The sequence below is a fragment of the Lynx canadensis genome, chromosome C1, assembly GCF_007474595.2.
Source record: "Lynx canadensis isolate LIC74 chromosome C1, mLynCan4.pri.v2, whole genome shotgun sequence".
NCBI lineage: Eukaryota > Metazoa > Chordata > Mammalia > Carnivora > Felidae > Lynx > Lynx canadensis.
This window is the reverse complement of record NC_044310.1, coordinates 18092861-18108456: the sequence shown is the minus strand read 5'-3', so window position 1 is coordinate 18108456 and position 15596 is coordinate 18092861. Positions and strand designations below refer to the sequence as shown.

The 15596-nt window shown below is 41.9% G+C and overlaps 1 protein-coding gene across 6 annotated transcripts in view; it reads right to left on the bottom strand.

Moving 5' to 3' along the window:
- Positions 1–12944, bottom strand: part of SRRM1 (serine and arginine repetitive matrix 1) — a 32160-nt gene extending 19216 nt beyond the window's left edge. For 3 of the 6 annotated variants that reach the window (XM_030324534.1, XM_030324535.1, XM_030324537.1), the window contains exons 1-9: positions 12837–12943; positions 9865–9954; positions 9498–9620; positions 7200–7370; positions 6499–6614; positions 4972–5175; positions 4137–4331; positions 3695–3814; positions 1570–1844 (exon numbers count right to left, since the gene is read on the bottom strand). In XM_030324534.1, coding sequence (XP_030180394.1) covers positions 1570–1844; positions 3695–3814; positions 4137–4331; positions 4972–5175; positions 6499–6614; positions 7200–7370; positions 9498–9620; positions 9865–9954; positions 12837–12857 — 1315 coding nt within the window. In that variant the 5' untranslated portion in view covers positions 12858–12943. Of the gene's footprint in view, positions 1–1569; positions 1845–3694; positions 3815–4136; positions 4332–4971; positions 5176–6498; positions 6615–7199; positions 9209–9497; positions 9621–9864; positions 9955–12836 lie in introns of those variants that run through there. The other 3 variants (XM_030324536.2, XM_032594218.1, XM_030324538.1) reach the window with 3 other exon arrangements.
- Positions 12945–15596: the final 2652 nt, after the last annotated feature.

The window sequence follows — 15596 nt, the reverse complement described above, 5'->3', positions numbered from 1 at the left end:
AAAAGTGAACTCTTACCTACTTTAACAAAGACTCAATCCTCCCGTTCAGATACTTTTATTACTCTTTGGCTATATCATACCTTGCTATGTTTTTTGCAAAGGAACAGGTGTGAACTTTATAATACTTTTTCACTAGAGAGCTTTCTGGCTCCAAAGGAAGGACAAAAAAATATGCAGAAGTACAAATACTTAACATACTGGACACAGTTGCTAGAAACCACTGAAATTTTCCTATTTGTCATACTTGTCAAAAAGGTATGAACTGAAGGTAATACGGGACACGAGGTTATGAAAATAAGTGATCCTAAGGCCCCCTCCCATACTTAAATTAGGTCTAAACCTGGAAGACTCAAATGTTTTTTTGTTCTTATCCAGGTGTCCGTCTAGGTCTAAAGAGCCAAAGCAACAAAAATGACCATAGAATAATTAATTACCCAATTAAGATTCAGAAAATAATCTACACATTACTTGTTATAGGTGACAGCATTACCTGCCAGTCCCCCTGTCACTCTGCTAGCTTGTCTATACCTCAATGTCAAAATTTTGCCCATCCCCATTTTCTTTGTTCTAACCTGAAAATTTAGATGTGATCAGAGCAAGCCCAGTATATATTAACCTACAGGCTGCTTCTTAAAAATCAATTACTACAGCAGCTTTTAGGATTTCCCCTGCCCCACTACTCACCCTTCAGGCTATCATCTCAGCCCTCAGCACCAGAGGCCCAATTCAGAGAGATCCTACCGCCTTTCTCCATGTGTATTTAACCCAAAGGAACAAACCCCAATACACCACAACCTTCACTCAGACTAATACGGCATTCTACTTGCCTGGCCAGATCACAGATCATAAATTCCTCAGAAATCAATCTGCAGAATAAAGCAAGGACAACACTCAGAAGAACCCTGCCTGGAGCCTAAATTAAAAAACAAATAGGCTTTTAAGGGGACACCATGTTCTTCCCTAGCGAGCACAATGTGGCCAAGAAAGAACTCAAACAGAATATGGAGTCCTCAAATAAGATATCAAACAAAAAAATCTTCAGGGGAAAAAAATTAACTGGTCTCATAGTAATAAAATGATCCCTTATCATGACAACAGGGACTTTGATAAGCTCCCCCAACTCAGCCCACGGCTGCTAATGAATGTATTTCTCCACCTACCCAATGCCAAAGGCAACTGCTAAAAACAAGTTTACACATAAACTCTGTTTCAACAAACCCCAAGAACTTAAAGAGGAAAGGGTGAAAAGCAAATTTACAAAGAATATCACATGCAAATATTGCGGCTGGTAATGTATTTCTCCACTTACTCAATGCCAGAGGGCAACTGCTAAAAACAAGTTTACACGTAAACTCTGCTTCAACAAACCCCAAGAACTCAACAAACCCCAAGAACTCAAAGAGGAAAGAAAAGGTGAAAAGCAAATTTACAAAGAATATCACCCACAAATATTACCCAGCTCCTTCTTACCGTGAAGGGGGAAGGGGCAGGAGCGACAACTGACTAGGCACTTTGTAGCCAAACAGAGAAAGAACGAACATACACTGTTTTTGTGTGTTTGATTTTTACCTTTACCTGAAGTTCTCCCTGGAGAGACAGAAACACGACTTTTTCTTGTACGGTTTGACTGTTGGGGTGTTGGGGAATGACGAGTTTTTGGCGGTGGAGTTGCTGGAGGTGATGGCCTATGCCTTCGCCTCGGAGGACTTGCTGAAGGAGATAACCTACGAGTTTTCCGAGGGGGGCTGGATGTCCTCTTAGGAGGCTTCTTTGGCGGTGACCGGGAACGAGACGAAGAAGATGACGAACTACTTCCAGACAAGGACGCTGATGAACGCCTTCTTCTGTGGAATAAAGGATTCACGTTCGTTAACCGCATACTTGTCAAAAACGACCTTACAGGTATGTACAGTTTACACAAAAACAGCTATTTTTATCCAACTTTTGAGTTTATGTAGCTAAGCACATAATTAAGTTTAAAAAAAAAATGGGAAACAAAACCATGACCTAGGACAGGAAACAGCTAGTTCTGAGACTAAATATGAATAACTTATTCTGATGAATGCTTCTGTTTGAGTTGTCTGTCCAGTTATAAAATATGTCATGTTGAAAGCTATAATACAGTAACTAGCCAGTCTCTTTCTTCCTTAGGAATGGTATCATTGTTTGGAGTTTGCATACAAAATTTGGGTGGCGAAGTATTTTCCGTTTAAGAGCACAAAGTCAAACAACCTTTAGGCTGCGTTTTTAAAAAAAGATGTGCAGCAGTTAGGAATTCATTTAGCTACATAAACTTAGAAGCAGGGGCCTCTCGAATTCTGCGGCAAAAACTGTGGTAAGTTCTGTTGCAATTATGTGTACCTGCAGAATTCACCTTTGGCAGAAGAATTCCTGAGAACCTGAAAAAAAGAAACCCTACCTTAAGTGTGAGATAAAAGCTGGCTGAAAGGGAATCTTACACAATCTGCAAAATATTTTGACTGCTAAATGGCTCAGTAAGCACAATTAAAACACGCTGTTTGCAAAACTCCAATATAAGAAATAGCTGTTTCCGCTAATCTCGTACTAGAGAGCACCGGCATTAATTTTCTCCTAGAAAAGAATATAACCAATTTTAGAAAAGTGGGATGCCTAATCAACTGACCATTTACATCATCAATCTCATTTATCAGCAGTAACATCAAGTCTATCATTTTTAGCAGTAGTCATAAAGAGTTCACAACAACCACCTCCTCCCCCCAAATATTTTCTTTTAAAACAATATGGGACTCCGAAAAACCCGACTACAGAAACAAACAACTATGGACCTTATTATTTCCCCCTTTTCTCCAAGTGGATTCATTTTCCCGCAAATAACTTAAAGACTCAAACACAAAAAACTTCTGTGCTAACTATAATCTGAAACGCAATCATCATAGCTCTTTCCAAGGAGGTCAAGAAGGCAGAAAACTCTATCGGTGCACCAAACCTCTACTTTGGGCAGATTTAGCAACAATCTTTTTGTTAAAAGGGATAGACCCAAATGTTCTGCCTTATGCCAATTTTAAAACGACTCTTTAAAAAAGAACATTGGTACTGACAGGGTTAGTTTTCTGACTGATCTCTTCAAAAATGACTAGATGCCAAACTGCTAAAAATGGCTATATCCATGGAATAGGATTATGGGTAATTTCCAACTTATTTGTTTGAAATTTTATAAGCACTCATTTCTGTAATGGGAAAAAAACACTTCAAACAAAAATGTAATGCAAATAGGTTATTCTAATATTGGTGAAAGTAGCTTACTGGCTCTGTAGTTATCTGCTTTTTAGAAGCCAGTGATAATTTAAATCCAAGGAAAGTGGGAGGGCCGCAGATTCCCTCATTGCTAGGAGATCTGGGTGGGGTCTCAAAGGGTAAAAGTTAACGTCAAGTATCAGTAAAATGTGAATTTCTTGTTTCCCACCCCCAACACTGCACTAGCGTGGTTTTTGCGACATAATTAAACCTCAAATGAGAGGCTCTTTAGGCATCACCTCGTAACACTCCTGAGCTTTCTTCAGGGGAACACAAATACAAACATGAGCCTAAAGCTAACACGTGCTGCATTTTCATATACTGACACTTCCAAATAAAAAAAAAAAAAAAAAAAAAAAGAAGGAGGAGGAGGAAAAGAAAATAAAGGAAAAAGTATAAGAAAAAAGAAAACCCTCACCGTCTCACTGGAGATCTACTTCTTCTATGCCTGGGTGGAGGTGGCATTCGTCTTGGTGGAGTTCTTCTTCGAGGAGATGGCCGCCTTCTCGGGCTTGGCCGCCTTCTCGGGGAGTATGATCTGCCATGACAAACAGAATTAGGGCCTGAATAAACAAGAACAAGGAACGAAGTCCCTGAGACGGCTTTCTCAACACCTACATTTTAAAAACCGACTTCAAAGGATTCGATTTTCCATTTATGTAGAGATTTTTATGGCAAAGAGTGTGCACACAAATTTCTACAGCACACAAAAGTGACCTCAAATTCTCTCTGTAGGTCCAAAGAATAACATTTGTACTAATTAAATGCTCTCTACTGCTCTGAAATTATCTACCTAATTCCACTCAGCAGAGGAGCACATAAAACCTAAGATCTATGTCACTCCTACAGCCCTAACTCACCTTGATCGGGATCTATGACGCCGTCTAGGTCGAGTATGAGAAGGAGAGCGAGACCGTGTCCGGGATCTTGATTTGGAACGTGACCGAGATCTTGGTCGGGTCTTCTCCTTCTCCTTTTCTTTTTTGGAATTCTTCTCTGGAGAAGGTTCTTTAGGCTCTGGTACAGGTTCAGGTTTGGGAACTTTCAGGATGTCACTGTAGAAACAAAATGTTGATGCAATATGGTTATTTCTCTTTTTAAGATGGTGCCAAAATCCATGAGGACTTCTCCCCAGCTCCAAAAGATATATACACATCAGTGAAAGCCAAAATGCAACTAACAATTCTAACCACATACATTCTTAAGAGTACAAAGTTGTCCACAATACTGGCGAAAAAAGCAAGTTACAGGATATAAGATATCTGAAACAATACAACCAACCAATAGCAGTGGTCACCTTTGGGGCATTTCACTTTTTAAAATTTTTTTGGTGTTTTTATCTTCGAGACAGAGAGCTGAGAGCATGAACTGGGGAGGGGCAGAGACAGGAACAAAAGCAGGCTCGGCGATGACAGCACAGAGCCCCACACGGGGCTCGAACTCACAAACCCTCAAACTGTGAGATCATGACCTGAGCTGAAGTCAGACGCTTAGCCAACTGAGCCACCCAGGTGCCCTTGGGGCATTTTATTTACACTCTCCTACAGAATCTGAATCTGTCAACAAGCTGATCTTATGATTTAAAAAATACAAAAGGGAAATAACCAAGTAATTTTATGTTTGTAACTCAGAATTATACTGGCAGTTAGCAACAGCCTAAAATTCTTATTTATAAATAAATTTTTATCTACTTGCCTAGTAGAAGTGGCCTCTTGTACTGAAGGTTCTTTTACTTTCACTGATGGTTCTGGGAGCTCTGGAGTTTTTTCCTTCTTTTCTGGAGCAGGGGAAGGACTCCGGCTCTTGGTTCTGTGGCGGGGAGACCGAGAATGACTGCGCTTTCTCTCTCTCCTGACAGGGGAAGATCGTCTTCTAGGGGAAGGAGATCTGGATTTGCGTCTAGGATAAAAGCAATTTTTTTCAGGTTTGTGTCTAGGATAAAAGCAATTTTTTTCAGGTTTTTGAATAATGTTGGTTGGGGGAGAGGGTCAAGGGCAAAGTGAGAAATTAATCTTTTTAATTATACCACTGTTCTTTATAGGTGAGAGATTCCTTATGAAAAGAAGATATCCTGTCATATTTACTTAATATGGGAAGGGCCAAAAGAAAACCAGAAAGGTAAGCAAACAAAAGGTAACAACACTGTCTGGTATACCAGTTATAAGAGGAAAGCTTTGACCTGGAACTCTAGATTTAGATTCTTAATCATTCCCAGAGATGAAGAGACCAAAGACCAACTTTTCAGAGGAAGAGAATGCTTAAAAGTAAAGAGATATTCCCTAACAACAAATCCAAAAAAAACCCAACAAAACAAGAGTTGGGGTGCAGACAGATCCCACCATAGAGTTTGTCAGGTAATCTAGGTATTCCAGAAAAATGACTAGTGCAATTAATGTGCTCTTTGGAAGAAAAAAGAAACATGTCGTATTTGCATAGCCTTTTAGGAAAAGGAGAAGTCCCCTTTCCTTTTCAATAATAGTTTCCCTAACGTAAAAGTAAAACAGCAGACCTGGTTCATCAATAGCCTAGTTACCACTGTGATGTGCTTAACACTAGAAATAATACTGCTTCCCTAGTAAGGAGGTTTTAATACCAAATACACAAATTAAAATGGATAAAGAAATTACCTCTGCCCTTTAATTCCAGAAGATTTGTGAAAAAATTAGCAGAACTCTAAAAATGAAAACCCTAGTAGAATTCTCACCTTTCACCACAAATACAGTAGAAGCTGAGTCATGGGTTTAAAAATGGAAACCTAACCATAGTCTCATTGGAAGGAAGAAGAAAACAAATAAATGATCTGTTTTGGGTTCAATACAACCATCTAAGAAAAGCAGAACAGGGCATTAGAGAAGTATAACGTGAATGGCTAATGGGTACAGATTTCTAATTAAAAGGAAAGAAAAAGAACTGGAGAAGATTAAAATAATTAAATGCTATATTTAAAGAAAAGCAATATGGAAAGCAAGTCTAGATTCTGATTTAGAAATTGAGAGTTGTACAATTCACCAAGATTTAAGAGACAATTATTATAGTCCAATGATCTGCCTCAAACAAAACTTTAATATTTTGGGCCAGAGACCAGCCTTAGTTCATTATGAAAACTACATGATGGAAGAAATTCTGAATAGTGCTGGTAGCTTCCTTTTTAACTGTGTAACTTTCTACACACAGAATACTATCTGAAGTATTTGTAAAACATATGCATCCGTTACATTATACCTTCTTGGGCTCCGAGACCTCTCCCTTTTTTCTCTGCTGCTTTCTTTTTCTTCCTTATCCCTCTTATCCTTGTCTTCATCTTGCTTTTTCATAGATGCCAACTTTTCTTGTTCAATCTGCAAAGATCAAGTTTTCAAAGAAACATAGCTGAACATCTGAGATCACTAAACAAATTGAGGAAGACTTTGCACCTCTGATAAACACCAATGCCGTATAAATCATTTCATCAGCCTCCTGCTTTTCAACAAGACTATTCTCGCTGAAAATTAATCCCTACCAGCTGAATGAAAGAGAATAGTTATTTTCAAGTTTACTTAAAAAAATAATTTTCATGTTCAACTTATTCTTTTGTGATTTAACATACACTGCCCATACGAAGAAGCCATGCTTACACTTTTACACTGTTACTAAAGTTCAATTTTCTTAAGCTAGAAGTACTCACATTAAAAAAAATGTACACACACACACACACACACACACACACACATCTGACTCTGGGAAAATGACATCTTAAACTTCAACTTCAGTGTTTGGATTAGGGTTGGGGAGAAGGAGTGGAGAACTAAAACTGAATGTCCAAATATATTACAGCAAAGCAAAACAACATGCTAATCCTAGCCAGGTCACATAAGATTTAAAGTGTGTTAGCAGTCTGGATACCATGCCCTCAAATCAACATTACAAAACAGAAAGGCTATTACTTGTCTTTGTTTTATTTCTTCTTTCTTCAGTTCTAGAAAAGCAGAAGGGATTCCAGCGATGTTTTCTTGTGCACTTAAGAGCAGGGGCCACAGTTCTCCCATAAATTCTCTAGCATTTTTTCCATTCAAAAACCCAGTCAGGTTGATTTGCATCATTTTGGAGTCTGGATTCTGCAAAAAGACATGACAGGAAGAGAAACAGGTTACTTCAAAACAGGCCAACCAACCAACCTAAAACTCATATAAATTAGTATTTTTTAAGTCTACCATAGGGGCTTAAATACATATATATATTCTTTACTACTTAAAAAATAGTTTTCTCTAATAGCTTCTCAGCAATATAATCTCTAGCACAGATTACCAAATTCTCTCTCACTCTACCAAAAGCATCAGAGCAGCCTGTTAATCCTTTGTGGATTTCGTAAGTATTTTTAGACTATGTGGCTGTTAGTGGGCCTTACATTTATTAACTTTAAAAACCATCATGAACATCCACAAATTCCTGCATTTACTAACAAGGAAAGTGTTTGCTTGCCTGGAAATTTTCCCCCAATGAGAAACTGGAAAAGTACATAAACTATTCACTTCTCTACCACTATAAGATAGATTTCTATAAAGTATCTACCGTCCAGTTATGAAAACTAACAAGTTATGCATGCACTCTGTAACTTTTGAAGACTAAGCTGAAAGCCTGACTTCTACATAAGGAAAATCTACTATAACAATGCCTCGAATTCTCAACTGTCCACAAAGGGCTAAGAGGTCAAGTTTTCTCAAAAATAACTGGGTTTTTAAATGCTAAATCTGTTGGTCAAGCAACAAGGTCCATATAACAAGCACAGCTCAATAGCACAAAGCAAGTACAGATTCCAGGTGTCTTCAGTTTCTTCTTGGAACCTTGGGGGTTTGGAATCGCCAAGTCCCCTGTAGAGAAAGATGTTCCCTTGGCTTGCTTCCGACTCCCTACTGCAACTCAACCACCTTGAGTTTAATGTTATATCATTTATCTAAATTGCAAAAGACGAACAAGCAATAATGAGTACACAACCACAAAAAAAGAAAAGATTGTTTAAAAAAGTTCTAAACTTTAATCTCATGCTCACTACAAGGGGAATACTACCAGATACTTAGGTTTTAAAAATGCACTAAAATACAAATCAGTAAAGCATTTCTCCAATAAAATCTATCTTTAATCATCATTTTAAAAAGTTTTCCCATGTTCCTGGTTTTCTAAGTAAAATGTATACATTTTAAAAGCAGTGCTTTCTTAAAATTAATCTTTAAAAATATTCACAACAAAATGTAATTACCAAATTATTTTTAAAATAGAAATACCTTATCAGTTGAAATGCCAACTGTTCTGTCAAAACACAAGGGCGAACTCTTTGGGAAAAGGATTAACGTAAAGGTAAATTCACATTGGTATATTTGCCAAAAGGTCATATGGTATATCTTACTATCCTTTGGGTTGTTGCGGCAAAATAACAAACTATCTTATGATAAAATCGTTTTTAAACATCAGTTCTATCATCATCTCATATTATCTCACGTATGAAGAAAGGAATGATTATATTAACTGGTTCTAATAATGCTGCCAATTTATTTCAGTCTGAAGTTTAAGCATAATGTAAACAAAAAGCCTGTGCCTAAAATGTTAATCGATGACTAGCTGACATGCAGCTACAACTAAAGACTTCAGTTACTTGATTATTTTAAAAACAATATCCAATCAAATCAGAATTGCCCCTCATGCTTCACATAAACGTCCATCTCATAATAGTATTTTTAAAGAGCAGTGTATAGATTTACCCAATTGCTCTTTCCTGTTTGTGTTTTTGTTGTTGTTGTTGTTGATGTTCGGCCACTTTACACAACTCACCTCCAAACACACACTGCATCATCAAGGGAGTTGGGTCAGAGCGACATTGGGACACTCACTCTGCTGTGACCTAATAAGGTGATGGTGCTATACTTCAGACGCAAGGAATAACTTCCATTTTGGTTCAGGCCTTTTAAATCATAAATCACATTATCATTAGAAAATTGCTGTCAAAGTAACTTAACATGTAACAGCAAAATTACAAACAATAAGTTTGATTTTTCACCTGTGTAGCTTTCAAAACTATGTACCTTCACTAAACTTCCAGCCTTAATAGTTGTTTACAAAGTGAATTCTTTTCACAACAAACATTGTAAAACAACCCTCCTATATTTGCACTCCATAGAAAAATTCAGTTTCCATAGATTCACAAAATTATGTCACATATTCAGAAATAAGAGCCATTTGTGTATTATTACCTTCACTTCCAGCTGGTTGAATATAAACTCAATCACAACATCATCTTCAAACCCAAGGATTTCCGTTACTCGTTTTGTTATCCAAGGCTTTATAACCTCCAAATTTACTTTGCTCATATCCACCTGATAAAGCATACAAGAAATGACTGAGTACAGGGTTCACAATCCTAAAAGAAAGCTCACTGAAGAGTTTTGCCCAACAAAATTCCTTTTAACCTATGAAATTTTTTTGGTGTGAATATGGCTCATTCTTATGTGGCTGTGCTATTCTGTGTTGTTGTTGCTAAAAGGTGGAAAATGTTTAACAGTCCCAGAATGAACCAACTGTGCTATAAAGGTGCAAAAACAGTTTTATCTAGAAGAATACCTTTTTTTCTAGGCATTCTGCAAATTTCAGCTGCTTCAGTAACTTCTTCTGTTTGTTGCTGAACCGATTATCCTGTTCTGCACTTGTTCCCTGTGGGAAGAGAAACACATTTTAATTAAGAGTTCAAAGTTAAATTCCTGATTTTTGTCAGTTAATCATGGCCATGACCTTTACAGTAGAAATAGGGTAAAGACCACAGCTAATATTCACACCACAGCTAATATTCATAGGTGCAGAATGCATACTTTTTTCCCAATGAAGCTGACATTTTAAAAATTTGACTGTATTTAAAAATTACAAAACATAAACTTGTTGTAACAGGTCAATATGGCAATATTGCATAAAGCTAGCACCTCCCCCATAACCAAGTTAAGTTTGATGTGTATCTTTTTACACCTTTTTCTATGTTAAAAGACATTTAAGGCTTTTTTGTGTAAATAAGAACACACTGAAATATTTACTATACTTAATATACTTCCAAACAACACCATTAAATTTCATCCTCTTCTGAAAACCAGTAGCATGCTTGCAAATTATGGTCATGCCTATGAACAAGTGGAAAAGGAAAAAGAAAACACCCTGGGACTGTATGTTGGTTTTCATAACTTTGAGAACATGGAATCTGTTACAGGTCTACCCTAATAATTAACTTAATTTCAGCAATAAATTTGGAAAAATGAGAGCTTACAAATACTACATGAGATTATCAAGTGATCACTAGTTAATCTGCATTTTCTCATTCCAAGTGGACCAAATAAAAAAATAACTGGCTATGTGATGTGAAATCTACTGATTGGTTCACAGAGTTGGCCACTGTCCCTTGGAAAGTGATCGGGAAAATTTTGTTTAGGAAGGTAAAGAACCTGGATTAGAATCCCAATTCTGCCACTACTTAAGCCACATGACTCAAAGCCCATTACTTAACCTCTTTTACAATGCTTTCTTACTTGCTAAAATCTACTTTGCAGGGCCGTATAACTCAAAATAATATATGTAAAGTAACTGGCATGTGCCAGAAGTTCAACAAATGAAAGCCATCATTTTGATCTTAAATGAAAAATTCAGTTTACTATCTTGTTGGCAGTGTACTAAAAAGTAATTGCCCTAAATTCTTGCAACTCAGTTTAAATCCAGTCAACTCCTTGAAGAAATTATAGGTAGTATATAACTCCCCCTCCTTTCGTCCAGGTTTTTAGTAACACCAAAAGCAAACTTTGTTTTAAAATTTATCAACCACCAGGGTGCCTGGGTGGTTAAGCGTCCGACTTTGGCTCAGGTAGTGACGGTCCATGAGTTCAAGCCTCACATTGGGGGGCGGGGGGCTGTGCTGTCAGTTCCGAGCCTGGAGGCTGCTTTGGATTGTGTCTCCCTCTCTCTTTGCCCCTCCCCCACTCAGGCTCTCTCTCAAAAAATGGACAAACGTTAAAAAAAAATTTTTTTTTATTTATGAACCACCTTGTTCTTTTTCTGTTGGAACTCCTTTCCACTAAAGTTCATAACAACAAGAAAAAAAAATCAAAATAGGCTTTTGTGTCAAAATATTACATTGGATCACAGGAAATATTGAGTACTTACTACAAAATACTTTTATGAAAATTAGAAAACAGAGTTCATTAACAGCATGAAAATGTGGTAAGTACTCTCAATTCAAACTATCATTATGGAAATAACTACAGTTATCCTTCGCACAACTTAAGAAGTCAAATAACTGGCTGGGAATAATACTGCAACTTTTGATGAAAAACTCATCGGCACATTTAAAGCCAATTCAAGAATCTCAACGTCGGCTTCAGAGTGTCCAGAGTTATGCTCTCTCAAGTCCTGGTCTTCCCCTCTTTCAACTTTCCCTTTAAAAACATGCAAACTGCGTTATTATACGCCCCAGGGAGTAGCGAGGCGCAACGTATGTTACACAAAGTATGGATTCTGACCAAAACCACCGGTCTCTATAGGGTCGGTTCGGCACTGAAAAGCATTTGCAAACTCTAGTCCTATCAGTGTCACTTCCCATCCATCTAGGTCTCTCCTAGGTACTCGTTTCCTACAGAAGCGGAATACGGGGCAAACAGGCCCTGCAGTACCAGCCGGATAAAGTCTGGGCCCTGAGCACCAACTTCGACGAGGTAGCTCCCCCGCCCGCAGGTGCTGGGAGCGTGGCCCTGGGACAATCTAGGTAGGTAAGGGGCCCCTTTTCTCCAGCGGACTTCAAAAGAAAGAAACAAACGGGGGTGGGGGGTGGGGAGCGGCGTGCGGGAGGGAGAGGGGCTCTACCCCGTGCCCCTGCCTCCATACACGTGCACACTTTTTGTTGCACCCGCTGCCCTTAGAGTCTCAGATTCAAACGTTCCAACGGCGTATTATCTGAGTTCCCCTCCCTAAAGGGATATCAAATTGGGCGGGAGTTCCCGCGAACTCTGACCCCGCGCCTTCGCGAAGACTTAGGACCAGGAGGGACGACGGGGGAGGGGGTGGTTGGCGCCGCTCTCGAGAGAGAAGCCGCTGAACGCCGTTTCCTGTCCTCTCCTCTCTCTAACGCGCTCTCCTGGGGCGGTACCCCTAGCCCGTACTCTCCAGAATCCTCCCGCCGCCAGTCACCTCAGGGCTTCCCTCCGGCCTCCCCCCAGGGACTTCCTCCTCGCGGCCCAACTAGGCCCCAGGACCCGGCGGCGCGCGCGGCTCGGCCTGCAGGCCCCACTAGGCAGGCGAGCGCCGAGGTACGGCTCTGGCCCATTCCCGCCGCCATTTTCCGGCGACCGTCGCTGCCGCGTAGGGGGGACGATCCCGGAGGAGGAGACTGCGCAGGGGCGCACCGGTCTCCGCCGCAGGGCAGGGGGGAGCGTCCGCCGGCACGGAGGGCCGTCAGGATCTTCGAAGCCTCCCCTCGGTGGCCACACCGTCCCGAGTTTAGGCCTCCTGTCGGGCCTCCCCGATGAGGCCCTCACCTCACCCCAGATCCCCGCGCTTCTACTTACGCGGAAGAATCCCGCGTCCATCTTGCTGCCTCGCTCGGAGATCGCTCCCTATCCCAAGATACACCGCGCCGCCGCGACGGAGGGCGGGACCGGCAGGGAAAGCCGAGCGCCGGGACGCAGCGCGCGCCGTTCCACCCGCCCCTTCGGCCGACACGAGGCCGCGCCTGCTCAGTGCGGGGAGCACCCGCCACGCGTGCGCATGCGCGCCCAAGGGGCGAGCCGCTGCCGGACTCCGAGACTCCCGAGTAGCCAGGCCGGGGAGGAGAGTCTCGCGACCGCAGCCAATAAGAACGAGAGAAAAAGAGAGAGAGGGAGACAGAGAGAGAGAGAGAGTTGGGTAGCCCCGCCCTGCGAATCCTTTTGTGGTACTGGATCAGCCTTGTTCGCGCAGCGCCACTTGACCCATCCTTCGACCCGTAGTGGAGGAGGCCTCCCGCCCTGGGGGCTCCATGGAGCGATTGAAGAGAAAGGCTGTTACCTCAGAGTGACGCGGGCGGCGCGGCCCGCGCGCGGAAGAGAAGCCTGCCGGCCTCTCCTGTCATCCTGAAAGTTGTGATTGTGTTGGTTTTACGAGTCCACGGGTGACTAAGATCGGCTCTAACGTGGTGGAGCTGTGTAGTGTGAATGAAGTCCGCCCCGTGGCCCCGGTCTCCTGGGCTTCCAACCCCGGTCGGCGCACACCTGCCTCGTTTTGGGAGCTGGCCGAAAATGCAAACGCCCGTCGGAGGAGTTTCGGCTCCGGCCGCCCGGTAACCACGCCGACAGGCAGGAAGCGGACGAGAGCGCCCGGGCCCGGGGCTGCGGGTCGTGCAGGGCTCCGCCGGCTCGCCGCCCAGCGCGGGAAGGCGCGTGTCCCTCTGGCCATATTTTATAAAGTTAGCTCTCCCTGCGCGCTCACGCTCTCCTTGCCCGCCCTGCCATGGCCCGCATCACGCCCCGAACCGTGTGGATGTCGTTCCCGCGGCTCTGAATACGAGTTCTGTGCTAACAAAAGTCGAGCTCAGGCTCCTCTCCCGGTCTTCCCGCTGGTACAGGCAGCTTCCTGCTTGGCATTTCCACTTGGAGACATCCCCAACTTAACGTGTCCAGGAACCGAACCCCTGATGCCCACCCTTCTCTCCCCCTCACTCCTCACGCACCCCAGAAAACCGACCTGCCCTTCCCAAGGTCCCCCCGCCTCCGTAGATGGCAACATCTTTCCTGTGTTGAGGCCACGAGCCTTGGTGTTACTCCCGACTTCTCTTTCTCTTTCACCCCACTTCCAGACTGCAGGGAAACCCACTCAGCTATGATCCTGGCTCGAGGTGCCGTCATCTTTTGCCCGAACCTCCGCACCGGCTTCCTAACTGGTCTCCCTTCTTCTACCCTTGTCACTGAGCATCTTTTCTAAATGCAGCAGTCAGAGTGATCCTATTAGAAACCCTTAGTCATGTCGCTCTTAAGCCCCAAACCTCCCCAAAGTCCCTCATTTTTCTCAGAACAAAGGTTAAAATCCTACCTGATGGCTCCCCTATTTCTGTGATCCTCTTCCTGGGGCCCTAACACTGCTCACTGCTTGAACTTTCTAAAAGCTTGCTATTGCCTCACAACATTTGCACTGGTTGTAACTTCTGCCTAGAACGCTCTACCATCAGATATCTACTTGGTAAATTTCAGGGTTTTACTCAAGTATCACCTAGTCGATGAGGTCTACCTTGACTATCCTCCTGGAAATTGCTTACACACTCTCCAGAACCCTGATGCCTCTAATCTACTTTGCTTTTTCCCATAGCTTTTACCATCCTGTAATATTTATTTACCTATCTTTAATGTTTATTGTGTGTTCCCCACACTAGAACGTAAACTCCTTAAAGTCAGGGCATTTGTCTTTCTTGCTCACTGATGCGTCCCTAGCACCTAGGACAATGTCTGGCAGGTCGTAGAGGCTCAATAAGATTTACTTTTTAAACTTTTTGTTAATGTTTATTTATTTTTGAGAGAAGGAGACAGACCATGAGCAGAATAGGGCAGAGAGAGACAGAGACAGAGACAGAATCGGATGCAGGCTCTGAGCTCTCAGCACAGAGCCGGATGTGGGGGCTGGAACCCATGAGTCATTAAATCATGACCTGAGCCAAAGTCAGATGTTTAACCCACTGAGCCACCCAGGCACCCCTGCATAAAATTTATTGAATGAATGACAGCATTGTCAAAGCATCAAAGATGGGGAGCTAACTGGTTTCCACAGAACAAGCCAGTTGACCAGTTGGAACTATGAAATCTCACTGTGATCTGTGGTTCTGATCAGTCATTGTGTTTTATCTTTACTATCTCTGCTCTTGTGCTGCCAATCCCATAAATGTTGCTTTCTTACAGTCCTGCCATTGACCCTTTTTACTTTTTACTCAGCAAAGATGACCTATCTGTCTTCTCTTGGTTCCATGACCATTTCATCTTCCAAGCCTATATATTTGAGACAAATTTCTGCCCCAGACCCATATGTGCAACTTCTTGTTGACATTCACTTGGGACGTCCTATAGGTACCTCACACTCAACATGTCCCAAAATGTCTTCATCTTCTTTTACTTGCCTCAACCCTTTTGTTCCCCCACTTTTCAATGAATGAGCCTACCTTTCTATCTGTCATCATTCATACTCTTCAGACTCCTGCCTTTTCATTTCTGTTGCTTTCCTTCTTGCCCCATTGCCTCTTTAATTTGGATTACTGTCTGGGCCATTGCAGCCACAACCTATTAAGATTTCCCCTCCCTTCAGAGTTG